The sequence below is a fragment of the Monodon monoceros genome, unplaced genomic scaffold (genome assembly GCF_005190385.1).
Source record: "Monodon monoceros isolate NGI ecotype Baffin Bay Population unplaced genomic scaffold, NGI_Narwhal_1 Super_Scaffold_2, whole genome shotgun sequence".
Lineage (NCBI taxonomy): Eukaryota > Metazoa > Chordata > Mammalia > Artiodactyla > Monodontidae > Monodon > Monodon monoceros.
The window spans coordinates 22495944-22522393 of NW_021703776.1; the positions used below are offsets into that span (position 1 = coordinate 22495944).

Sequence of the window (26450 nt, forward strand, 5' to 3'; positions counted from 1 at the left end):
CTTTAAGGGTTGATTTTGTTTAATGCAAGTAAGAAATATCCGAGAGCAATCTAGCAGTAGACTTTGATGCCCCTGCGTTTCTGAATTCTCAGCCAATGAAAACATGTAAGCCAGGAATATGTCTGAATCTGTGGCAGGAGGGAATAGGTAGCAGCTGTGAAATCTGCGTAGTATGGAGAGGTTGGGCTAAGTGACGATTATGGTCTCTTCTAATGTTAAATGGCGTTCTTTCAAATAACTTTATCAACATGTATCTGTTATTTAAGAAAAAAGTTATCGTACTTTTCACACTGCTTTAAAAATTCTATTTCATTTAAAATATAAATATCTCTCCTATATCACTAAATATTATTCTATACCTTTTAATGCTGTAGAGTATCCCATCATTTTGGCAATCCTTGGACACTTTGTGGATAATTTTGAAAGTGGGATGAATGGACACAGTATGGAAAAGACTTTCTGAATAAAATTTATGGCACATAAAATTGCATGGATAGGAGAAAAAAATATGCTCTTTGATTCTTTATCTTACATTTTCTCAGATTTGAGGAAATCCTTCAAAATGTTCTTTGCTTGTGGAAAGGGACGTGAGAGTGGATGGAAGGAGGGAGGAGAGAAGGAAAAAAGAAAAAAGCGGAAGAAAGTTGACCTCCTATCGTCCCCAGACTTTTCTGTTCCCCACTTTACCCTCTCTGCTTTCTCCACGGTTCCATTCCCGGTCCCAGCTCCCTCTATTTCCCTCACCCCTGAAGGCCAGCTGACACGCGTTTACATTTGGAAAACCCTCGCGCGCCTGCCCGAGCTGGGCATGCTCAAACGCCCAGGACTGGCTTTTTTCGGTTTCCAACTTTGGCAGCTCTCCCACCCGCACCCCTAAAGGGCAGGTCCGAACACATCCCTGGGTGTGAGTAAACGGGAAGAAATTATCACACTCCCGCGGAGGAATTAAGGTAGGGGACCTCGCCGCGACGTTCGGCCTTCCGGGGGCGCTCCCCAAGGGCGCGCGCGGTCGCCGGCCCTCTGGGGCTGTGGAGCGCCGGCGTCCGCGGCAGCGTGGGCGCGCGCACCCGTCCGAGGGGGTAATGTCCGAGGGCTCGTGTTCGGGCGCGCGCTCTGGGAGTGGTCGCGGGGCGGCGGGAGGGGCGAGCAGGGGCGGGGCCGCGGCGGCGCGCGGACGCCGAGCAGCGCCGGGCTTCTAGAGGTTGCGGCGCGGCCACCAGCAGGAGGCCACCGGTGGCTGTACCCAGAGCCTGGAAACGCAAGACTTCGGGGCCGCGGAGGGAGGCGAGGCGCGGAGCCCGGCCGTAGGCAAGAGCTGCGCGGTGCTGCTAGCTCCTTTGCAGACAGCGCTTCCCTAGGTCCGTTTCGGAAGTGGGTGGGGGTGGTGTGGCCGGCGTCGGGAGGAATTCGAACGCCGGCATCCAGGAAGAAAGAATTCACCTGTGTTTCAAGGCAGCGCGCCGGACTTGAAGGGAGCGGCGGCCAGCTCTCGCTCCTGGCACAATGGGCTGTACGCTGAGCGCCGAGGACAAGGCGGCGGTGGAGCGGAGTAAGATGATCGACCGGAACCTCCGCGAGGATGGCGAGAAGGCGGCGCGCGAGGTCAAGCTGCTGCTGCTCGGTAAGGGCGGCCGGGTCGTGTTGGCGGGCGGGGGCCCCCAGCCGGCCTGGGGCCAGGGAGTCTGGCGGGTGTGCTGGGCGCGGGCTCCTCGGTACTGGGAAGCCCGGAGGGGACGTGCCAAAGCGGCGGAGGGCTCGTCTTGTAGCGCCCGAGGATGCTTTCGGAGCGTGAGCTTGTGCGGCGCGGCGCAGAGTGCCCCTCTCCCCGGTCCCCTTCCTCTCTGTTCCCTTGGCTGGGGGAAACTCGCCTGCGGCGGAGCAGAGGCTTCACTCGCGTTCCTCGGTGTGGATCCCGCCGGGAGCCGAGGAGTGGAGCGCGAGGAACCCCTTTTCTCTGAAGTTAGCTCAGCTTTGTGAAGATGAAAGGGCACTAGCTACAAGGAAGTAAAAGCACATCCCACCCTCCACCCCTCCCCCGCGCGAAAACCCTTTCTACAAGGTGTCGTATCGCGGTTGTGGTTTCCTCATGTCACGAGTGCCACGTTTTGTGAAATCAGTGCACCTTTTGTGGGGTCTCCGTAGGGTTGAATTGTGTTTTTCTGTTGAACTTCCTGTGGCGACTCAGTAAGTGTTAGGGGAGCACTGATTATATTTATCTTGCGTAAGGAAGTAGGCTATGCTGGACGCTGGATTTTTATTACGGTGGGGACATGGAAACCATCAAAGTTAGGTCACACTGGCTTCAAAATGATACTCGAGCGGTGAAAACCGTTGTGAAAGGTGTGAGTGTGTCACATTGGACAACAGGATTCTCTTCTCTGCTGCCACGGCTTCAGATGAATGAGATTTGCCAGGTACACGCAAGGCTCTTATTTGTTCTTAGTATTGTACTCCTGGTGAAACGCTCTGTGGAGGTCTTTTGCAGTTGTTTGAAGGGAGGGAACGTAAAAAGAGTAAGCCAGGATTTTGATTAAGGGATGCATTAGGAAAATACCCGCAGCTTAAGATTTGTTGATGTGTGAGTTAGGGTTTTCTTTTGTTTGCATCCCCATACCCCCCAAACACACACCCTGTAGGCAGTGAAGTAGGTGAAAGATTTCTCAGAATCTTTATTTGCACTGGCAGAGACTGCTTTTATTTTTGTAACAGTTACAATAAAACAAATACTATCGCACAAACCTGTTTTCGGTAAGCTTCTGTTTCATTGGTTTAATGACTGCAGGAAAAATGGTGGGTTTTTTCTCCATTACTAGTAGGCTTAGAAGCAGCAAACTTGGCATGACTAAAAGTAATAATGATCTGAGTCATTCTGCAAGTAACTGTGAAATAACTTTGCATTTTAAAGACCTGGTGGTTTTCTGCACCCCCGCGCCCCAACGTAAATCTTTCTCAGTTAATAACTGTTTACTTAGGTTTTTACATTAATGAGAAATATTGTCTTTTGAGGAAGTCAGTGTATTTTAGCGTATTGAGCACAGAAGAGACACACCTTTGTATGGAAACGTGTAGGTCCTCTTCCGAATTCAATGTGCTTGCGACAAAAATGGAAAAAAGGGTTGAAAAGTTCTTTTCCTGCAGTTTCTGCACTCCTGCTCTGTTATATTATTTCAGTGTGTTGTGTGACTCTGAGTTTGAGTCAGCCATCCACCATGTTTAAAGCATTGGAAAATGAGTCCTCTGGTGTTGTTTTATGCTTTAAATAGATGTCTGTTAGAGAGAGATGGCCTAGGATCAAGGTCCGACAAGTTGGCTTTTGCTTATATTCAGAAGAGATCAGTGTTTCTCAACTTCAACACTGTTGATGTTTTGGGTGGAATAATTCTTTGTTGTGCAGGCTGTCTTGTGCATTGTAGGATGTTAAGCAGAATCTTTGGCACCCACCTTTTAGATGCCAGGAGCAGCCCCCATCCACTCGTGACCCAGAAAAGTCTCCAGATATCCCCCAAACGTCCCCTGGGGGCAAAATTTAATCTTGACTGAGAATCACTGTTCTAGACTAACAATTAAATATACTTCAATGTGTAACATAGAACCCAAAGTTGCACCTCTACCACGAACTATAGTGAGAGCCGTGAGAAAGGTGTAGCCGACTTGCGATTTTCAGAAGTTAGGGAATTTTTGTTTCTCCATACCAATAACATTAGAAAGCTTTCACAGTGATTTAAAAATCTTCAGGTAACTGAATTTCTTCAGCTCTCTTTTCTAGCTTTAGTCTCTTGCTGTTCTCTACACCTTTTCTCTGTAGAAATTCCCATCACAGCATCCCTGTCTTGTTGGCCCAGCAGTCATCCTCTTTGTCTGTCTTACTCCCATTCTGCTCTACCCTTTTGCCCAGAGTTCCAGCATTCTAGTTCCTATAAACAGAATGTTGGCTTATTCTTGGAATGTTTGAAAACATTTTTCTTTTTCCTAGTTTGACTTTAGCAGTGGAGGGTTGACCTTTGGTTCCTTTTTGGAGGTTTAAAGTTATATGTGTAAGGAGCTCAGTGAAATCAGTCCATGTAAAACACGGCAACTGAATCAGTTGAAATGTAAAATGGTCTCTAGGTAACCTATAACCAATGTCAATTCTGTTTACATCAGATTTTCCTCCTCTTATTTTTTTTCTAATCAAATGATTCTTTTTTCATTTAAGGTATACAGCACATTTAAGATGGTATAGTAAATAGTTCATTGTATTTCATTTTTCTTAAGGCATGTGTTGTCATTTCAGACATTGGGTTGAGAGATTCGGGTATAAGACACATACAAAGATTTGGGCACTGGATGTCTATTTTATACATATATGTGTATATATACTGTATATGTATATATATGTGTATATATATATTGTGTGTGTGTGTGTGTATATATATATATATATATATATTTTTTTTTTAAACTCAGAGATATTTCACTATCCTTATTAGGAGCAGTGAATTAGGCCTTAAAAAAAAAAAGAGGACCTAGTCTAATCCTTGACCTAAAGGAAATCAGGTCAGGGTTTGAGTGGTTCTAAAGATTTAGCTTTCAGGCTTTAGTATTAGAATAATAATCCTAAATAATGAAACTTATTTTAATAATTAAAGTTTTCTTTCCATTGTATATGGCTGATTGTCTCAAGAGAAAACATTTATTGTTATATCTTTGAGGATGTTACAACTTATCCTTTTAAGGGTGTAGCATTAGGCCTAGGTTGTTGTTTCAGTGAAACTATATTGTACATATGGGTACTTATTAAATATCTTACGGTAATTTTCAAAGATATATGAGGGTAGGGTACATACAAGTAAAATTTTTATGAATTAATTGTTCTTAAATTATTTCACTCTGGAGTTTTTTCTAGTTTTTGAAATTTAATTAATTTATTTATTTATGGTTGCATTGGGTCTTCGTTGCTATGCGTGGGCTTTCTCTAGTTGCGGCAAACGGGGGCTACTCTTTGTCGTGCACAGGCTTCTCACTGCAGTGGCTTCTCGTTGCGGAGCTCGGGCTCTAGGTGTGCGGGCTTCAGTAGTTGTGGCAAGTGGGCTCAGTAGTTGTTGCATGCGGGCTCGGTAGTTATGGCTCACGGGCTCTAGACCACAGGCTCAGTAGTTGTGGTGCAGGGGTTTAGGTGCTCCGCGGCATGTGGGATCTTCCCGGACCGGAGCTCGAACCCATGTCCCCTGCATTGGCAGGGGGATTCTTAACCACTGCGCCACCAGGGAAGTCCCTTCACTTTGAAGTTTTGTGCTTGTATTCTCCTTCACTCCTCCCATTATCCTTCCCTCCACCCATTATCCTTCCCTCCACTGAACTCATCCCCACAAACAAACAAACAAATACAAACCCATACCCTTTAACTTCTTAAAATGAGGTGAGGGACTGGATCTCTTCTGCTTGGTGAATGTTTTTACATTGCTACCACCCACCAGCTATTTGAGAAACTAAACCGTTCATGTTTTTGGCTTTCTTTAAACTTGCCCTGTGACTTCCCTAGTTGAGAAATTCTCGCATTGCAGAACTTTTGATTTTGCATTGCTTTAGCCGTTTCCTTAGAGTTGGCTCACGATCTTAGATGTCAGAAAGCCCCTTTCCTTAAGTGAGTGAATGGATATGGTATTTCTACAGGGGTTATGTGCTTCTCTCTCCCTCACCTACTTTGTATTAGCAATTACTTTACTAGAAGCCACAGGTGGTGTTAACATATGTTTTGAAAGTGCTGGTTTTTCTGTATCTTTTGTTTTTCCTTCTCAGTTTGATAGTTCAAGTTCTCCTCTGCCTCTGGCAGCCTAGTTCCAGTAGACTTTCCTGCTTCTGGTCTTCGCCTCTAGCCTGCAGTAGGTATCATGCTAATGCCTTGCTCGGAAAACCATGCTTGACTTCTCCGTTGACTGCAGAATAAAAACTTTCTCCTAGACCTGGCTTCCCTCTAGCCTCATACTCTTTTCCTCAGGGCACCGTTCTTCTCCAAACAGGAATAGTTGGCATATGGCAGAGCACATTTGCACTCTGGTTTCTAGTGTGAATTAGCTTTATGCCCTGCCTGCTTCCCGCACTAGTGTGAGACTTCAGGGGCAGGATCTTTGTAGGTCATCATAACAACCCTTTCCTTTTGTCATGAACATATTTAGTTCTTAGTTATGTTAACATCTTGTGTAGGGTTAGGATTTACCTAGAATATAAACCTTATACTTTGCCATTTTCAGTATTGATGGGAATGTAAACAAAAGGGGAACAGTAAAAGTAAATGACAACCAAAGTAAGCGCGCGGTATCTAAAAGTAAGTTGTTTGGTTTAAGATTTTTTTTCGTATTTATAAGAACTTTTCACAGTCGTTATATTTATTTGACAGGTTAGATAAATTCAAGAAAATGACAATGGATATTCATTGGAGGAGGGTCTTCTGTGTTGTTACAGTGTAGTGTCAGTCCTTAAAATAATTTCTTTTGGTAAGGATAGATCTCAGGTTTTTTTACTCTTTATTTTTGGCCTCTTAGCTATAAAGAGCATGAATATTGTTAACTTATCAATGGGAATACAATACCTACATTATAGGATTTAGTCGAAGATGTTATTCAAACCTGAAAAAGATCACTGTAATTTTTAAGACAAAAATTGAGTATCCAACCACGATCTTAATTTGTATTTTCTTATGCATTCTCTCTGCCTTGGAAAATTCAAGATACCACAGATTCACATGGGAGGACCTGACGTACTGTCACATTTCTAGGACGCATAAATTTCTTGGTCACATGTTCTGGCACGCAGTTACCCAATGTCTGACTTCCCGGAGTGTGACATTGGTGAAGCTCAGATCCCGGATGGCATTTGAGTTGAATGAGCTAAGGTCAACTGCACCTAATCTTGTAGCGCTTAGGCTGCTTTCTGTCGTAATTTGTTAAATACTAATTAAAAACTTTAACAGAAATAGGGTTAAAAATCTTAACAGAAATGGGGCAAAAACAATTTTAAAACGAAATGTTCGTTACCGTAACTTAGTGGCTTAAAACGATGCACAATTTATTAACTTTACATTTCTGTAGGTCAGAAGGTTACATAAAGCTAAAATCAAGGTGTCAGCCGGGCCGCTTTTCTTTTGCAGGTTGTAGAAGAGAATCCGTATATTTGCTTTTTCCAACCTCTGTCTAGAGCAGCGGTCCCCAACCTATTTGGAACCAGGGACCGGTTTTGTGGAAGACAGTTTTTCCACGGGCGTTGCCAGGAGGCAGGGAGGTGATTCAGGCGGTAATGTGAGCAGTGGGGAGCGGCAGGTGGAGCTTCACTGGCTTGCCTGCCGTTCACCTCCTGCTGTGGCCGGGTTCCTGACAGGCCTCAGACCGCTCTCGTTGGGGACCCCTGGTCTGGAGGCTACCTGCTTTCATTGTCTCCTGGCCTCTTCATCTTCAAAGCTAGCAATGGCTAGTGGCGTCTTTCTCATGTAGCATTACTCTCCTGTCTCCCTCCTTCACTTTTAAGGGCCTTTGTCGTTAAGTTCGGCACACCCAGATAATCCAGGATAACAGACTCATCTCAGGATCCTTATCTTAATCACATCCGCAAAGTTCCTTTGCCATGTAGGATAACATGCTCACAGGTTCCAGGGACTGGGGGCATGGGCATCTTTGGGGGCTATTATTCTGTCTACTTTAGTCTGCCCTCATGGAAAATGCACTTATCCTGTCCCAACATCTCCCAAAGTCTCATCCCCTTACAGCATCAACTCAACATCCAAAATCTCATCCAGATCTCAGAATCTAACTCTGGTATGGGTGAGATTCTCCATATAATCCATACTGGGACCAAATTTCTTTCTCTCTGTGAACCTGTGAAGCTAGAAAACACATTACCTGCTCCTAGAATACAGTAGGAGGGCACAGTGATAGAGCAGGCATAGGATACCAGTTATAGTCACTCTCGTTCAGAAAGGGAGAAAGTGGAAAGAAAAAGGAGTGAGTATTCAGTCCTGTGCACTTTCCAAACTACTTTAGGTTTCAAGGCCTACAAGTAATCTTGGTGACTCTGCTTGACTTTCTGGCCTCTGGACTCTGCCCTTCAAGTCATCCTTCCTTTTCAATCAAAGGTAGCACATGTTTGCGGCAGAGTCATGTTATCAGCCTGTCTCTTGCCTGTATGATGGTGATCTGACAACATTCTTTCATTTTGTACCCTTTTTTTTTTTTGAGTTTTATTTTTTATACAGCAGGTTCTTATTAGTTATCTATTTTATACATATTAGTGTATATATGTCTATCCCAATCTCCCAATTCATCACACCACCACCACCGCATTAGGTACTCTTTTAATTTATCTTTTCCTCTCCCATTTTACTACAACCGGTAAGAAAAAATCAGGCCACGACTTCAACAATTTGCTTGGAAATCTCCTTGTCTAAATATTCAGATTTATAGTTTACAAGTTCTGCTTTCCACATAACTGCAGGACATAATTCACTTATGCTTTGCCACAAAATAACAAGGATCCTCTTTCCTCTAGTTTCTAATAATATATTCCTCCTTTCCATCCCAAGTCCTCACCAGCAGCACATGTAAAGTCCACATATCTATCAACAGTCTGTTCATGACCGTATTTAGTTTTCTCTGCCATGTTCCTCACTTTCTTTTGAGCTCTCACCAGGGGAGCCGTTAACATCTGTGTTTTTAACAGCGTGTCAAGGCAATCTAGGCTTTTTCTATCATGGTCCTCAAAATTCTTTCAGCTTCTACCCATTGCTTAATTCTAAAGCCATTTCCACATTTTTAGTGTTTGTTGTGGCAACACCCTATTTCCAGATACCCTCATTGATACCTCATGTATAAATTTAAGGAATGCATAACGATGGTAATTTTATATTCTTTGGTCCCTTATAATTTATGTGACTGTTATGGTAATAGCAAAACCACCAGTTTCTGGTGTTTCTTATTGAACTCATGGTATTTCACTTGAGGATTAGTGTGAACGAATAAGACTTTCCTTTGTTTGCCTCCTCTTCAGTGAAGTTTTTCCTGACCATCCAGTCTAAATTAGTCTTCTTTGCTCTCCCTTCCAAATTAGACCGTTTTGAAATCATCTTGTGCGTTTACTTTTTGATTGTCTGTTGCATCTCTCCCTGGGGATTGGCTCGTCAGAGCACGAATCCTGTCCAACTTGTTTATCACCTAATGAGGTGGCACGTACTAGTCTTTTCATAAATGGTAATTAAATGAGTGACTAATTAAATGATTAATTTTGAGTAATAGTCTTTTTTTATTTTTGTTTTTTAAATTTATTTAATTTTTTATTTTTGGCTGCGTTGGGTCTTCGCTGCTGTGCGCAGGCTTTCTTTAGTTGCAGCGAGCGGGGGCTGCTCTTCATTGCAGTGTGCGGGCTTCTCATGGCGGTGGCTTCTCTTGTTGCAGAGCACAGGCTCCAGGCACACGGGCCTCAGTAGTTGTGGCTCGCAGGCTCTAGAGCACAGGCTCAGTAGCTGTGGCGCAAGGGCTTAGGTGCTCCGCGGCATGTGGGATCTTCCCGGACCAGGGCTCTAACCCGTGTCCCCTGCATTGGCAGGCAGACTCTTAACCACTGCGCCACCAGGGAAGCCCCTTGAGTAATAGTCTTTTAAAGGGAAAAAGTTGCTACATTTTCCTTGGGTTTTGGGTAATTTTAGTAAATTTAGGCCCATTGTATCCCCATTTATACGTTTCTTAGCTTGCTACTTAGAGTAACTAAAGCCTACTACATTATTCCTAACAGAGTTCTGAAAAATAAAATTAATTTGGAGGAACAAATTCTTGTTGCATGATCAGAAAAATATTTTGACTCTTGGTAAATTAAGTGGTGGAGTGAAACGTGATTTTTATATTTGTATATTCTGAATACATTGTTTTTAACAGTATTGTTACATTGCTACTCCACATGTTATTTGAATGCTTTGTTGTTTTGAATGCTTTCTTAATAACAAGGCATTAAATATATTCTCACAACCATATCTGTCCTACAGGATGATGCGATTATGTGTAACTCTGGCTTTCTGGAGTCAGCAGGGCGCTCAGAAGCTCACCATGGTCTGTTTATGTCTTGCCTGTCCTTTTTTTTTAAAATAAATTTATTTATTTATATTTTTGGCTATGTTGGGTCTTTGTTGCTGCGCGTGGGCTTTTCGAGTTGCAGCAAGCCGGGGCTACTGTTCGTTGCGGTATGTGGGCTTCTCATCGTGGTGGCTTCTCTTGTTGCGGAGCATGGGCTCTAGGTGTGCCGGCTTCAGTAGTTGTAGCACGTGGGCTTCAGTAGTTGCGGCGTGCAGGCTAAGTAGTTCTGGTGCGCAGGCTCAGTAGTTGTGGTGCATGGGCCTAGTTGCTCCGCGGCATGTGGGATCTTCCCGGAACAGGGCTCGAACCCGTGTCCCCTGCATTGGCAGGCGGATTCTTAACCACTGCCCCACCAGGGAGGTCCTTGCCTGTCCTTGTGTGGTGAGAATTGTCATTGGTGGCATTTTTAAAGTGTCTTTCATTTTTTTGGTATCCAGTTATGTCTTAAGTTTACTAAATCCTTAGGAGAATTTACAGTCTACTTAGGGAAAGAAAATGTGTGCATAAAGATAACTCCTTATAAGGGAAAATGGGGAAGAAGTGGTATAAACAGATACCCGGGGACATGAGCTGTAATATCGGAGTGTGCATTGTTGATGTTGTGGGATGAGGGTGTAGGTAGCATGCCTCTCAGAAATTAAGCAGTTAAGGATCTGTCCATTGCCATCATGTATTTCTCTCTCTCTCTTTTTTTTTTTTGGCTGTGCCTCGCGGCATGCGGGATCTTAGCTCCCCGACCAGGGATCCAACCCGCACCTCCTGCAGTGGGAGCGCGGAGTCTTAACCACTGGACCGCCAGGGAAACCCCTTCATGTAATTCTGAGCAGACTTTTGGATCGTGATTGGTTGTAAGCTCTGTATTATACAGAAACCTGCAATCTAGAGGAGGCTTTGCCATCTATAGTTTAGTTTTCTTACTTTTTCCACGTATAAGGAACTTGGGCTGTAAAATGTTTTCCTTAAGACCTTGGGCAAGTTATCCAGTTCTTTAAGCCTCAGTTTTCTATAAATTCCAGATAATAAATGTACCTACCCTATAGGGCTGGGGACAAGGTAAGCTAATGTATCTACAGTACTTAGAGCAGTTGTACCTGGCACAAGTTTTTATTAAATATAAGCTGTTAATATAAATACTTTAGAGACTCTTTGCGATCAGCCCTCCCCCCCTGCCTCCTTGTGGATAGATCCATTTATGGTCATAGACATTAAATCCTTTAGTTGGCTCTTCTTAGCAGAGGGTGTGCACATAGCGAAGATTTCAAGAAGTATAAAATCAATTGTAATTACTAGTTTCTAACCCCACCACAGCTTCCTTCTGGGGCTTGGATTTCTGTTAACAGACTCCCCACTGGGAATAGACCAGGTAAATATCTGTGCTAGGTTAAGAATTCTATAGAGCATGAATTTTGAGTAATTAGAAAACTTTACAAATGATTTAAAAGTAATTTCTCTCCATTTTATTACCCATTTTTAGAATAAATGCAGTAATTTCCTGCAAACTTTCCTTTTATCTTTCTTGAAAATAAAACACAGCTGTTGATATAAGTTACGAAACATTGAGTTGACTCGAATGTGCCATTTATCAGGGGAGTTTATGATTATTTCCTACAAATTTTAAAACTTTTCTGAAACTCCTTGTACTGATAACTCAAAGAGATTACTAATAAAACTCCAGAATTACAATGAATTTACTTTTAAAAGAGAAGCAACATCTCTTGAATAGTGGTCGTAACCTTGAAATAGAAACAAGCATTGAATCTGTGAGAGTATTTATGCCTTTTAATAATTTTTCAAAAGAGTCACTTAAGACTTAGCCTTGAATTACCTGGAATTCCTCTGTTTACCTTGCCTTTCTAAGGTACCCTCCAGATTCTTTTTTTTTTTTCCTGGTAATATACTTATCTAATGTACATTATATTTTTTCTTGTTTGGGCCTGTGCCTTTTATTTGATAGCGTTTCATGTATTTAAGAAGCATGCAACCTGTAAGGAAACCACATTTAAGATTAATATGATAGGAGTTAGAAGAAAACTGCCTTCTGATCGGTAGTTCTGAAGCTAATCTTTTGAAGCATAACATATTTCTGTGCAGTTTGAAAATTGATCCACTGAGTGTTCACAAACTGAGCACATCAGTGTCGTCAGCAACCAGGTCAAGACATGCCTGCAAGAGATGTGTTGTGACAGTACAAAGCGGTGATGCCGGTCAGTTGAGTTGCTGGAACTGATGAGAAGGTGCCCCCCCCAACTCTAGGCCAGCGCTCTGTACTCACCCCCACTCCTTCATCCCTTCTTACCCTCAGGACCTTCCCATCCTCCATGATTCTCTCTACCATCTTCACGCTTCTTTAAAGACTCCTGTGTCCTGCTCCATAAGCATTCTCAAGACATGCCCAGCATTAAAAGTAATAAAATCCAGACAAAACTGTTCGTACCCTCCTTAAATAATTTTTCATCCCACATTTTGTCATCTAACCTTTTCAAAATATTAGGCTGCATTCCCATCTTTTTCACCTTCCATTCAGTCTTTAAACTGCTTTTTATTTTAAAGTTGTGGACTTTCCCAGTGGTACAGAAGTATTGGGAAATATCACAGACACTCATGGAACACACATCAATATATTTTTTTAAAGAGATAGTATCTTGTGACTTTTCTCTCTCCACTGGAGTTTCTTTTATAATTAGTTTGGGCTTCTCGTTCTAACTTCTCTCTCTCAACCTCTCTCCTCTCTCCTGCTTTTTATCTCCCTATTTTTTGTGTGCTACTTAGATATGTCCTAATTTACTTTCTCTCTTCAGTAATCAACTAATGTGCCTTTTAACATAATTGAGTCTTTATTTTTAATGCTGACATTTTTATTTCTAGAAACTATTTCTAATCTTTTAAAAATAGTTTATTGTATTTTCTATCTTTTTAAAAAAGTAACTTTGATCAATACTACACTTACTTCATAGTCTCTTTGCAAAAAATTGATTTTTTGGAAAAAAAAATCTTGCTGTTCAGCTACTTGTAGGGTCTTGACTGTATCTCATGGTAAGTAAATTGTATCCTCTTGTAATTTTTTTTTGTGAGCATATATTAACCAACACGTGGCCTGTGTGAATCCTGGGCACCCTGGACTGGCTGCAGTTTTCCTTTCAGTCCTGTGGGTGGAGGGTGGAGGGCAGGTTTATTTCTCATTTACCTAACATGGTGTTCCAAAATTGAAGGCATCATCTCTCACCCACTTACTTGCGCTTTCTCCTTCTTCCTGTTTTCTTCTTCTTAAGCTCCCGGCACCACCAGTCCTTGACTTCTTATTTGTCTTCACACCGCATTAGTCAAAATCTCCATTGACTTTATTTTCTAAATATTTTAGTTATTTCCCTGCCTTACTTCTTATCATCCAGCAGCACTGAACTTATTTATTCCTGTGCTGTTTTTTTGCCTCCCTCCACCCTTTGCTCACGTGGTCTCTGCTTAGGTTGAGAAGGGAGGCTCTTAGCCCCCTGAGTGCTCTGCTTTCTGCAGCCCCTCAAGCACGTTGCAGGTTCTGAGTTGCATCGATTCTGGGGTGGTGCCACGGTGCTGGGGGAGATGAGCTCAGGTGTTCTCTCGGCAGAACTGCACGTCTCCGCCAGGCTGCGTGGATGTGTTGCTGCCTAGGCGACTTTCTTCTCCCAGGATCCCAAATAGGCCGCTTTGCCTTTAGCCATCTCCTCATCCTTTCTCACGTACCATTCACCCCTGAAACTTTGGCCCAAAGAGGAGATCAGGATAGAGGTGGCTCCCTGCCTCCTTTATCCCCATCTGCCTTCTGCAGTTTGCTCCTAGGCCACTGGGTCCCTTGTGGCTGCCAGGGTTACAGTCTTGCCATGTGACGTCTGGAGAATACACCACTTGTATTCATCCATTTGTATCTAGATGACACTAAGGTACTCTGTCTGCCTCTTTCCCCTTATTCACGTACATGCAAAAGATAAAAAAAAACCACAGTGATTTTCAAAGTATCTCTCGCATTACATTCTCTCTTATCCTTTACATTCCTGCTCCGAAGTTGGTTTTTTCCACAGTTGTATGTTCTTGCTGCTCCATATGTGCTCACCACATTTTCCTAAAGCAGCTCTTCTTAAACTTTTTAATACACATAGAAATAAGTTGGCATCTTTTAAATGGGTTCTCATTCAGTAGGTCTGGGATGGGGCCTGAGTTTCTGCATTCCTCACAAGCTCAGAGGGGATGCCTTGGCTGCAGACCCACAGTCCAGTCCATACTTCGAGAAGCAAAGACCTAGAGGTGATCCTCCTGGGTCTTTTCCATTTATCCATTTCGTAAGCATTTTTCAAGACTTACCCGGTCTTTGCCACATTCATGAAGCCTCCCATAACCTTATTAATAAAGTATTTAAAACAGTGCCTTGCACGAAGTAAGCACTCATTATGTTTTATACATTCACATGTATGTACACACATATATAATGCCTACCCACTTAGTATTATATAGTTAACTTCCGACGTTAATCTGGAACCTTGTTTTTGTAGGTGCATTTTGAGAAAAAACTATTTGATGTTTTCTCGCATGGAAACATGCGCTTCCTGGAACATGCGCTTCCTGGAAAGTGATCAAAAACTGTAATTAGTGATAATGAATCTTCTGTGTATTTAGTAAGAATTTTTACAGTGGATTGCTTCTTGTGATGATATGATTATTCAGGTCAGGTTGAATGTGACCTTATAATAATGTTTTTATGGACATTTTCATCTGGTAAAGTTCATGATGAAATTCCTTTGTTAGAAGTAAGTAAAAGATGGTTGCAAATTCTGAGCAAGTTTATAGCCATTGGTATTTGTATACAATCTCAGCTCTCCTAATCTATATGCACATACAACACATTTTCCACTGCCCTTAAAAGGGAATTCTGATCTTAGAAAACTATCCGTCACATTAATATTTACTGACAGGGACCTACAAAATGTGATTAAATATAGCATAAATGTTCTGTAACTTCTGCTTTCATCATAGTATCATTAGTTGGTTGGGCTTACTTTAAGTTAGTTATGACATCTGGTTCTTATGAAATGTGTAAATTCATTCAACAAATATTTATGGAATGTCAGCCCTATGGCCTGCATTTAGGTATCTGGGAATGGAAAAATCTTTGGGAAGAGGAAATTAATTAGAGAAAGTATTCTTTAAGCATTTTACTATTAGATAAAAACAATATGTTTATTTTGGCTTGTTTAGTTATAAGTTTAAGTATAAAACAATGGGTTCTGGGTTTCTTCCACTCTGCTGTTTGTCTTAGTAAGCCTTTATGGTAGATCATTTTAACTTTGCTTTGGATGATTGCATTTTATACGTCAAGTTGAATTTTATTGCTTTTTGCCAAAAGCTATTAAAAAACTTTCAGAGCAGAGAATAAGTAATGAGCTCCACAGTAACTTATACTGTGCACATAGTGATGCTTAGTATAATTTCAGAACAAACTTCCTGAAAAGTTAGCAGTCAACAACTGTAGCCCATTGTAGTTTTAGCAGTCACATCTGAAATAGCTTAAGCTCTAATCTAAGAAGTATACGAAGAGTGATTCTTAAAAATATGAAACTCTAAACAGACGCTTCCTAGTGGCTACCTTTTGAGAGTCAGCTGAACTTAGGCTTTATAATTCACAGACTTGCGTAGATTTTGAATTTGTTTGGGGGGGTGTGTGTGGATGTTTTTGTTCGTTGTGGACAAATGTTATTTTAAAAAACAGAAACATTAGAAAATTCAAAGAGAATGAGTCTGTCAGATATGCAACTTATTTTTTCTGAATAAAGATAGCAAATGCCATGAGGAATTTCTAGAATGGATCCATGTACATGGGGGAATAAGTTGAGAGTTGGACTTTAGTATTTTAAGAATCATATGGTATTCTAAAAAATAATTTGGTATAATGGTTTCATCTGGATTCTGAAAGTTAAGATTAGGTATTTAGATTTTATGACAGTTTTAATCGTTAAATATTATGTGGATAAGTTTGCAACCAAGAAAGTCACCTTATTTGATAGAACGTTTTGAGTACAAATATAGAGGTATAATTACTTGTCATGTGTTTCCCATATAAGTAGTCTGTGATTGAAGAAAAGTTGGTTTTTAGTAATGTATATAGCATTTACATTTGTTGCATTTTCACAGTTTAGTTTACTATAAAGTTTCTAAAACTTGATGTATATGTCTTAAATTGAAGCAGTCAGCCAGAGCACTTGAGTTATTAAAAGTACTCTTTGAATGCATTTCTTCTGCTAATATTGGATTATATAATATAGATCCAAGATTGTTTCATACTTTAATGCAGTCTACTTTTACAGTTTCAGTATTGAGATTTTATAAAAGATACATTCTTCAACTTTCTTGGGCGTAAAACATCCATAAAGTGTTTTTTCTTCCTTCCTAGCTGTTTCTCTAATGTGATATTTAATGTTTATATATCATTCTCTTAAAAATAAATTGGCATCTGTGCTGATAGGTATAGTAAATATCTGACATGATAAGTGTGTGAAGAATACTTCTGTTTTTAGGTGGGGCTCTTTATGGGCTAGGAAGTGATACTCCTCAAGCCAGCTCTTGTAAAGAAGGCATCATTATTGCAGAAGACTCAGAGGAAGCCCAAGGCTCAAACTCTTTAAAGCTGGTGTGTCAGGAACCAAGACTGGTGCCTTTGGTTCTGGAGCTGCATGACATTGCCTCAGTGACTTCCATCCAGCCTTAGGTTTCCTCATTCCTAGAGCTTTTAAGTTCAGCTCAAACCCCTCTCTGCGTCAAACCCTTAATTTTCCAAAATCAGACAAATCACCTGCCCATCTCAGCTTTTTCCCCAAGCTGTGGATTCATAGGTCTTTGGTAGGTGAATATTGGGCTACCTTTCGGTCAAGTGCTCACTCTTCTCTGGGCTAGGCAGCTGTGGTGTGAGAGTAGTGCAGGGTCATTGAGCCTGCTTCTCAGTAAAGCCAAGGAAAGGGCTGTCAGACTCTGTTTAAAAAAAAAAAAAAAAGCATGGTGTGTGCTTCCAAATCCTTTATATGTGCACTTTGGACATTTGGGAAAATAAACCTTTGAGTAAGTTTCTTTGGACATTTGGGAAAATAAAACTTTGAGTGAGTTTCTTCTCCTGGTGCACTTTTTAATTTAATTAATTAATTGGCTGCATTGGGTCTTCGTTGCTGCGTGCAGGCTTTGTCTAGTTGCGGCGAGCAGGGGCTGCTCTCTGTTGCAGTGCGCGGGCTTCTCATTGCGGTGGCTTCTTGTGATGCAGAGCACAGGCTCTAGGGCTTGCGGGCTTCAGTAATTGTGGAGCGTGGGCTCAGTAGTTGTGGCTCACGAGCTCTAGAGCGCAGGCTCAGTAGTTGTGGTGCACGGGCTTAATTGCTCCGTGGCATGTGGGATCTTCCCAGACCAGGGCTCGAACCTGTGATCCCTGCAATGGCAGGCGGATTCTTAACCGCTGTGCCACCAGGAAAGTCCTCTTGATGCATTTTAAACAGCTGACATAATTGTGTGTGTGTGTGTGTGTGTGTGTGTAAAAAACTGTTTTGTCTTAATTGTTTACCTGTCATTAAATGTTTTCTGTAAATTTCAAGTTCACTGGCTACATAATCATTTTATAGATCTGCTATGATTTATTTAATCACACTAATCTTGAAAATTGAGATCTTTGAGTTTTATGATCAGGTATTATGCTGAGATGATCATATTTTATGCATATATCATTGCCTGTATTCCTGATTATTTCCTTAAATTACTGGCTTAAAAGGTTTGAACAGCTTAAAGGCTTTATGTATACAGGTAAATTGCTTTCCCCAGTTGTTCAGGTTTGTACCCCTACAGGTGGTATGTGAGGCTGCTGTTTCACCTCACACTCATTAGCATTGAGTATTCTCATAAATACTAAAGTACTAAGTTGAATAAGATGGCTTCACATTGTTACTTTAATCTGCAATCTTGGATTCACTAAAGGGCAGTAGAAGGGCTTTCTGTTCTAAAGAAGTTAATCTGGTCCATTTTGAGATTCATCAGAACCTGTCCTGTAATACTCTGCATACTTTTGCATATATTTTTCCTCACTTGTGTGCTTCTTTCTCGATTTTGCTTTTTGACATACATTGCTTGTCTTCAAGTTAAATAAAAAGATTGAGAATTGTTTAAATTGTTAGACCATATAACTATGCCTTGATATTTTTATATTCACTTAGTTATATATGCCTTCAGGATATACAACCTAAGAACTTTTTCTTACACTATACTTAGTATAAGTATACTTATACCAAGAAAAATATTTTCTGCAATATTGTTAGTAGTAAAAGCAAAATTTGGAAATACCAGAATTTACTCATCTTCAGGAGTGAATAAATAAATGAGCAGGAATGAATAAATACGAGTATATATTAAAAATGAAATATATACAACTATACAAATGAAATACTATCCAGAGAAAGTGAACGTATGATGAATCTCAGTGATAATGTTAAGTTACACATGCAGTTTGTAAAATGATATGCTGTATGGCACATCCATGTAAAGTTAAAAAAAATCTTCAGAACTATACCAGATGTTTATAGGTACACACGTATATAGCAAAGTATGAAGAAATGCATGGGGAGGATAAATACCAAATTCAGAGTGCTGGTGATTTCTGAGAAGGGAGAGGGAAGTGGATGTAAGAGAGGTATGTAGTGCTTTATGTCTCATGCTGGATGCACTACACAGGTGTTGATTCTCTTATTTTCTAGGTATTTCTGTATGACTGAAATATTTCATAAGTACACAGAAGTTTTGTTACTTTAGGCTAATTCATGCCAATTTTGGCACCCTCTTTCTTTGTACTTTCACATCTGTTATTTCCCAAGCCTTGTTTACTCTCATTTCCATTGCCTTGTCCGTCATCTTCTTTTTTCCATTTTCATATAAATTAATCTGTTGTGATTCCTTCCTACCTGGACTTCCTACTCACACACTTTCTGCCCTTCATTCTAAATTAATCCTCGTGAATGACAGCTTTCATCTTATCAGTAACTGCTCAGAAGTCTTCAGGAGTTGTGATTACTGACAGAATATCCCCCTGTTTATTACTTTGGTAATCAAGAGCCTCTGCGGTTTGGCTTCCACCCTGCCTTTCCATATTTCCCACGATGATCCCTTGCCAGTCTCTGAGCACTTCATATACTTTCCCATGTTGATACCCTTCCTCATGCTGTTTTTCTTTCTAGGAATACCCTTCCATCCTTACCTATTTCCAGTCCTGCCCATGTATGTTCATGAGTAGAGTTTGGGACAACTTTCATCAAAATTGAATAATATCTGGATCCTTAACAAAGAGGAAACAATTCTTATAGATTTCTAATATTCGTAATAATATTCCTAATTCTGTATTCCTATAGATTCCTAACAATTCTTATAGATTCCTGATTTAAATGTATTGCAGTATCACTTAAATATATACAATTGTGCAAACATGTAATTAGGTGTAAAAAATCATGTTTCTTACTCTTAAGCAACCACAAAGCCAAAAGAATTACAAACAAAACTGCGTATACAATTGTCATTAACAGTGTTTGTTCTGTGCTGGTTGTGGTATGAGTCAGGTGTATATTGCCTTTGCATTTGGCATGCCTATGCTACCGGATGCCACAAAATGTCCCAATTCTCTCCTCCCCCTTCTGTAATTGAATTATTGGAAAACCCTCATTTCTGTAGTGCTCCCACCTTCATTGGTATAAATGCTTCGTTGAGGCATCATCTGTGATATCATGAATCATAAGGCTCCATAGTGTTCCCACCAAGTAGCCTAATTTTGTATGTGAAAAAAAGTATATCTAGACTTAAATCCAGGTATCACCAATAAATACTAGCTACTGTCTGCTATGGGCTCTGTCAAGTGTATGGATCCATACACACATCAGACATGGATCCTGCCCTCAAGGAGTTTAGTGGTAACATGAAGCAAAAGGAGGCATTATTTATAGGAGGAATAAATGCTGGGTATTTGAACATATATATGGAGACACCTGGATTTCAAATTCAGAGCTGTTCATTTAATACCCCTTAAGCTGTTAAAGGATACAAGCAAAAATATTAGGTCAATGTGTTTATTTTGAGTTGATTTCTCTACTTTCATATTTATGTTCTTCATTCTCCTTCCATTGCCTCTCTTCATTTCTTTTTCATGGACCTATTTCCTTCAGTTTTCTAGAACTAAGGAAGGTAATTTTAACCTCATGTTACAAAGTAGGAAATTGAGGCTTATACTCGTATGTAATCTGCCCAAGGATATACAGCTAGTAAGTAGCCAGGCTGGGTCTTGGATATCTCTTGATCACATTCCAGGTTCTTAACGCTCTTCGTATACTGCCTGTCAGTACTTTCTTAGCTTAGATCTAAAGTAAACTACTGTTCTGTTATTTCATGTGGGTTTTTGCATTTGTGAAATTAAAGGGTACATTAGAGGGACAGGGCTTGGTAAAGAGCAGACATTTAGTAAATGTTGGTTGAATAAATTAACTAACAATTATGTCTTACGTTGAAAGAATTAATAACTATAATTTAAAACACCAATATTAACTGATATGCAAAATGAGATGTTTTAGCTAGATATTTGTTAAGGGGAGACTAAATCATACATGTTCATTAAAATAGTGTCAATGTTGAGTATGAGAAACCAACCTCTGGATCTAATCTCGGGTTAATGTAGATTCAGTCTCATCTCTTCCATCTCCAAATCTAGAGCCGAAGTATTTCAAATGAAAAATTAAAACTAAATATTAAAAAATTAAACTAAATATCCTGAATCTTTGAAGAAAGAGTTAATTATACTTACTATACCATATTTGCTTATTTTACTATACCATAGAAAAACTATGGGCTATTTTATTTTAGAACGACTTTTTTCTACATCAGTGACTTTCCCATTAACCAAGGTAACTAAAATACTTAATTTTTAAGAATATGCCACAATGTAAAAATACCCGTCTCATTGACACAGTGGCCCCTGCTTGATAATGATGGAGACTCTAAGAGGGCAGATTGAATAATCAAGCCTGTCGTGTCTAATGTACACCTCAAGAAGAATCAAAGTATTCATTTTAACTTTGAGTTCCTTTTTTCTTTGATATAGGCATAATAATACACAGTTTTACATTTTTAGTTTAAGGTTTTGGTTATAAAATATATATCTTAAAAATTGGTAAGCGTAGTTCATGCTTGTATTTTTCTAACTTTGTAAGTATATTTGAACACTGGCATGTTTAATTGTCAAATGGGAATTAAAACCATTTCCATTTCTGCAGGTTAACCAGGAATAACCTGGTTATTTTTGCTCTGATTCTGTACAAGAAAAACAGTGAGATGATTAGTAAGTCAGAGGTTCTAGGGCTAGGATGCTTATTCCCTCCAGAATGCTAAAATCCTGTAAATATATAAAGGAGTGTTTCTGGTGAGCTTATTTTGAGGGGTCCTATTAGTTAATGGCCTTAACATTCTGAAATATGGCCCTAGATACTTTACTCCAGAAACCATCAAAAAAAGAGATACATCCTTTGTTCCATGGTCGAGGAGAGGAAAAAATATTTAATGAGCTGAAAGTAATATGTTTTTTTCCCCTCGCATTTAGTAGATTGTCTAGTTCTCTTACTCTCAATCTTTTGTGACTTCTATTTTGTTTCCTTTAGTATAATTCCTAGAAATATTTCAAGGAGCCAACTTACAAAGTCTCTGTGGAAATCAGGTTTATATACTCAACTGATTTGATTTTTTAAGGAAAAATGGTGAGGTATACCTTTATCTTGATTGTTATTTTTATGGTTATAATGGCTTGTGTTTGAGGTCTGGGTTGTAGATGTTTTGTTAAGGTTATACTTTAAAGCCTCTATGCAAATACGGTGAATTTTGTATTTGGTGCAGTTATGGTAAACTAGGATTGCATTCTGTGCACAGGGGTTTGAGAAATAAAGCCCTAATCTTCCCCAAATTCTGGGGAGTTTGCCCTGGAAAGAAGGGGTGGGGTGACAGAACCTGATTCTGTGGACTCTTGTATACATTAATTTTCAGACTGAAGTTATCTGAGCTTTCATTTTTTATTTGGGTACTTCTTAGATAAATAATCTTGTACCATAATTTATATTCTTTACCAGAGTAACTTTATATAGGTTCATGGTTGACAAATAATACATTTCAGTTGTATCATTAAGGTTGTTTTCTTTGTTATAATAAAGCAAATGATGGGTACATTTTACATTTAAGAGAAAACTATAAAATATCTCTTGAAAATGGTGCTTTTTCCAAGTTTCAAGAACTTAGAAAGATTTTGATTATTGTAACTACAGCTTTGGCCTCAGCAATGGCTTTCTGGCCTGTGTTCCAGAATTATACGTGGAGTCTAATTGTGAAAGACTTGGACTTACTAGGTTACAGATACAATATTTTTTAAAGTAGATTATTTTTTATAAAATATTGTTTCATCTTTAATGAGATGTACTGCTACAGAAGAAATACCTATTACATGTTATGGGGAAAATAAAATAATGTGCTGGTTATTCTTTATTCAGTTTTAGCCAGTTTTTGAATTCATTTTTAAGTGGATTGCCTCTGAATGTTGTATTTGTAACTAAAGCGCAGTGATTTTCCAAAATTATTGATTCAATAAGTGGGATTATCCAACTTTTGAATTATTGAGCTTTTCTTGGTAAAAGGAAAATTTTAATGTTTGTTTGTTTGTTTGTTTGTTTTTCCGGTACGCGGGCCTCTCAGTGTTGTGGGCTCTCCCGTTGCGGAGCGCAGGCTCAGCGGCCATGGCTCACGGGCCCAGCCGCTCCGCGGCATGTGGGATCCTCCTGGACCGGGGCACGAACCCGTGTCCCCTGCATCGGCAGGCAGACACTCAAACACTGCGCCACCAGGGAAGCCCAAGTTTAATGTTTTTAATAGAATTTCCTTAACATGAATAAGGATAAAGCATTCTGAGAGTTGATATTAATCAAGCACATGAATTGTTTTGTTCTTGAATATCTTAATCATAATTGAATTGCCTTTTACTGCATAAAAAAGAAACAAAATTTTCTTTGCTAGTACTGTAAATTTCAAATAATTTCTAATTCTGTATTTCTATCAGACAATACATGTATAAAGCATAAAAATGATTTTTTGGGGTGTGTGTGTGTGTGTGCCAGGTCTATAGTAGTTAAAGATTTTAGTGATTTCAGAATTTGGTTTGTGGGGTGTTGTTTTTGTTCTGAATCATATGATTTCATCAAGGTTAAACAAAAACTCGTATGTGCTTACTTACCTTCCTTAAATATATTTTATGTAGTCTAGTTTTCAAGACTTTGTACTCTTAGTCATTAAGGTGTCAAAGACAGCGAGTAGGCTGGTGTCTTTATTATTAAAGATCAGTGATTATAATTGAGGTTTTGAAATTTTAAGTAGCAATGGCATTCCAGAAAGAATGATAACAGAGTTATTCAGCTAGATGTTTAAGAGAACAATCCAGTGTGTCACTGAGCAGACTATTAGAAAGCGAATGTACATATGAGCAGGCACGTTTGCCTCTTTTCCCGGTGACATTAAAATCAGAGCTGTTGGAGCAGTCTTTAGTTGTCGAGGATGCCATGCTCCTTTGCATAATTCTCCCGAACACTTTCCCTCTGTCTTAAATAAATATGCTGCATCGGTAAGTACTAACTGTGGGCTTATCATGTGCCATGCATACTGTTGGCAGAAGTGAAAGAAAACAAGGGAAGAGAAGGCTCTTGTACCCTGTATCTAGTGGTAAGAGATTTAGATATCCTTCTAGGTGAAACAGACCCCCAGGTATAAGTATAGTTATTCTAAAGAAGGGCTTTTGAGTACTGAAATGACATCATTTCCTTCAAATTCCAGGACTCTTAATGAGGCATGCTTAATCAGTATACTAATGGTTTCTAGATATGTAATTAAACTTTTCTTTTCCTAAGAGTGACATTAAATAAAAAGTCACAGTGCAGATGGCAAAACACTGTACTCTCAGTATGCACCAAGCTACTCTTGCCAGCCTCAGGAAATCCATCCTTTTTAAATTCCTCCAGGTCCGTCCTGAGATTTGTTAGGGAGAATCAAATCTGCTGTGTCTTTGCTCTTGGCTTCCAGGTGAACTCTGTTGTTGCCCAGCCCTTTTGCTGTGGCTCACAGTGGTGATGTCGTCTAAATATCTGTTGAGGTCAGAGGCAGCCTAGCTTTTGGCACTGCTTACTGCCCACCCGACGTGCTGGTACTGTCGGTGCCCAGGCTTGAGTTTGCTTTGTCTGCCTCAAGATCTCTCCAAGTCTCTTGTGATGTTTCCCGTGTCAAGTTGAGAGTATTGTCCTGGGCCACAGCTGCTGGCACAGGTTCTGGAGCCTTGTGCTCTCACATGCTCACAGAGACTTCTGTGAAGGAGTTCTGTTTAAGTTTTACTTGCTTGTTTACTGCAGTGCCCTTGTGCCCTATTCAGGCCCAAGTTCAGATGGGCTTGGCTGTGTGACATCATGCTAAGAACCATAGCTCTGAGGCTCCATAGTTCTTTGCTTTTCAGCAAACTGTTTTTTTTTTTGTTTGTTTGTTTGTTTTTTTCTTTGCGGTACGCGGGCCTCTCACTGTTTGTGGCCTCTCCCGTTGCGGAGCACAGGCTCCGGACGCACAGGCTCAGCGGCCATGGCTCACGGGCCCAGCCGCTCCGTGGCATGTGGGATCTTCCCGGACTGGGGCACGAACCCGCGTCCCCCGCATCGGCAGGTGGACTCTCAACCACTGAGCCACCAGGGAAGCCCCGGCAAACTGTTTTAACATTTTGAATTATGCTTTGTTTCCTGTTTGGGTGGCTGAGGATCTTTAACTGTGATTGTCTCCAGGTCGATTTTCTCCATTTCACTTTTCTGTGCTAAAAGATCCTAGTTTTCAAGCAAGCAGAATTCAGCTTGAATCTCGACTTCAAGACTTTCACTGGTGGGATGAGCATGACACATTTCTACATTTCTGGGGAACATAATCTCCTCATCTGTGAAATTGTAAGAAAATATCTGCCTCATAGGGTTTGTTGTGAGGATTAGGTATGCGTCAAGTGCTCTGCACATGCTGGATGCTTATTACGTGATAGCTAATGTTGACCTTCCTGAGTTGGTTGGATTGCTCATTAATCATCAGAAAATAAATGAATTCCTCCTGTTACTTTGCTTCATAGATCTGAGCTTAGAGGCGGCTCTACTGCAAATTAGTTCCCTGCAGCTTCTCTGGAAAATGACTGCTCCTTGTTTAAATGATCCCACCAACCACCCTAGAAGTGACTTCTACATATAATGTAATGGTAGCTCACTGCAGACAATTTTCCTTTCAAATGTGGCGGGAAACATTAGAACTGTTTGCACATGATGTGAGCATGCGACACTCAGCAGAGTCTAGATTAAAGCGCAGCAGCTCACAGAGCCCAGCTTCTCTGTAGTTCTCTAGACCTCAGTTTGGTTATTTTAAAAAATAGGAGGAATGAACCAGGTGATCTTTGAAGAACTTTTCCATGCTAAAAAAATAAAATAAAAATTTGTTATTCTGTAAGACAAGATCTACTTTGCTCAACTTTGTATTTTAGGCAGGTGGCTTGCACGTAAGTAAGATGTATTCTGGTGTTCCCATCCTGGAATAAGGAAGTATCCAGGAGAAACCTAATACAGTCAGAGTTCGGAAATTGATCCAACAGCGTCCGACCCCTTTTGGTTGTTGCCTTTGAAGGTTTCCATTAAATTTAAAAAATGGATAGTACTTATGATATCCATTTGCAAATCAGACTTCATTTCAAGTTATTTGCCAGTGTATTATCTGGAGTGATTTTACCAGTTAAAGAAGAATATTACCTTGAATTGTTATAGCATATTCTTGAGAGCAATGTGAAAATCTATTAAAGGGGATATTTTGATAAAATAATTTGAGTATTTTCTAAGGAAGACAGGAAGTATATTTTTTATATTCCTTACATTTAGTAATACTGTTTTTCAGAAAAGAAAATGTTTTGATAGCTAACATCATAGTTGATATTGTATAGTATATCTTGGAACAGTTTTCTGAATTTCCATAAATCAAGTAAAATGGTTTCTCAGTTAATTACCTCTAAGAAGTGCTGAGTTAGAGTTAACAGACTTTAAAATGTAGGACACTTCTGAGTCTTTAATATGCTAATGTGCATTGTGTATATCCTCAAAAAGTAGGTATAGTACGCACTTGTACTCTGCAGCCTGGTTATCACAGAGCACCTACGGGCATTCTTCATAATATTAGTGTCCCAAGGCTATAGTTTGTGAGAAGCTCAGTCATGTAGTTCTTAGCAGTTTATAAAAGTACTGTTGCATT

At 40.1% G+C, this 26450-nt stretch overlaps 1 protein-coding gene across 4 annotated transcripts in view; it reads left to right on the plus strand.

The window, feature by feature from the left end:
- The first annotated feature begins 296 nt into the window (after positions 1–296).
- GNAI1 (G protein subunit alpha i1) overlaps positions 297–26450 on the plus strand; it is an 89445-nt gene continuing 63291 nt past the window's right edge. The window contains exons 1-2 of one of the 4 annotated variants that reach the window (XM_029233826.1): positions 297–950; positions 1453–1621. In XM_029233826.1, coding sequence (XP_029089659.1) covers positions 1504–1621 — 118 coding nt within the window. In that variant the 5' untranslated portion in view covers positions 297–950; positions 1453–1503. Of the gene's footprint in view, positions 951–1011; positions 1080–1170; positions 1622–26450 lie in introns of those variants that run through there. The other 3 variants (XM_029233828.1, XM_029233827.1, XM_029233825.1) reach the window with 3 other exon arrangements.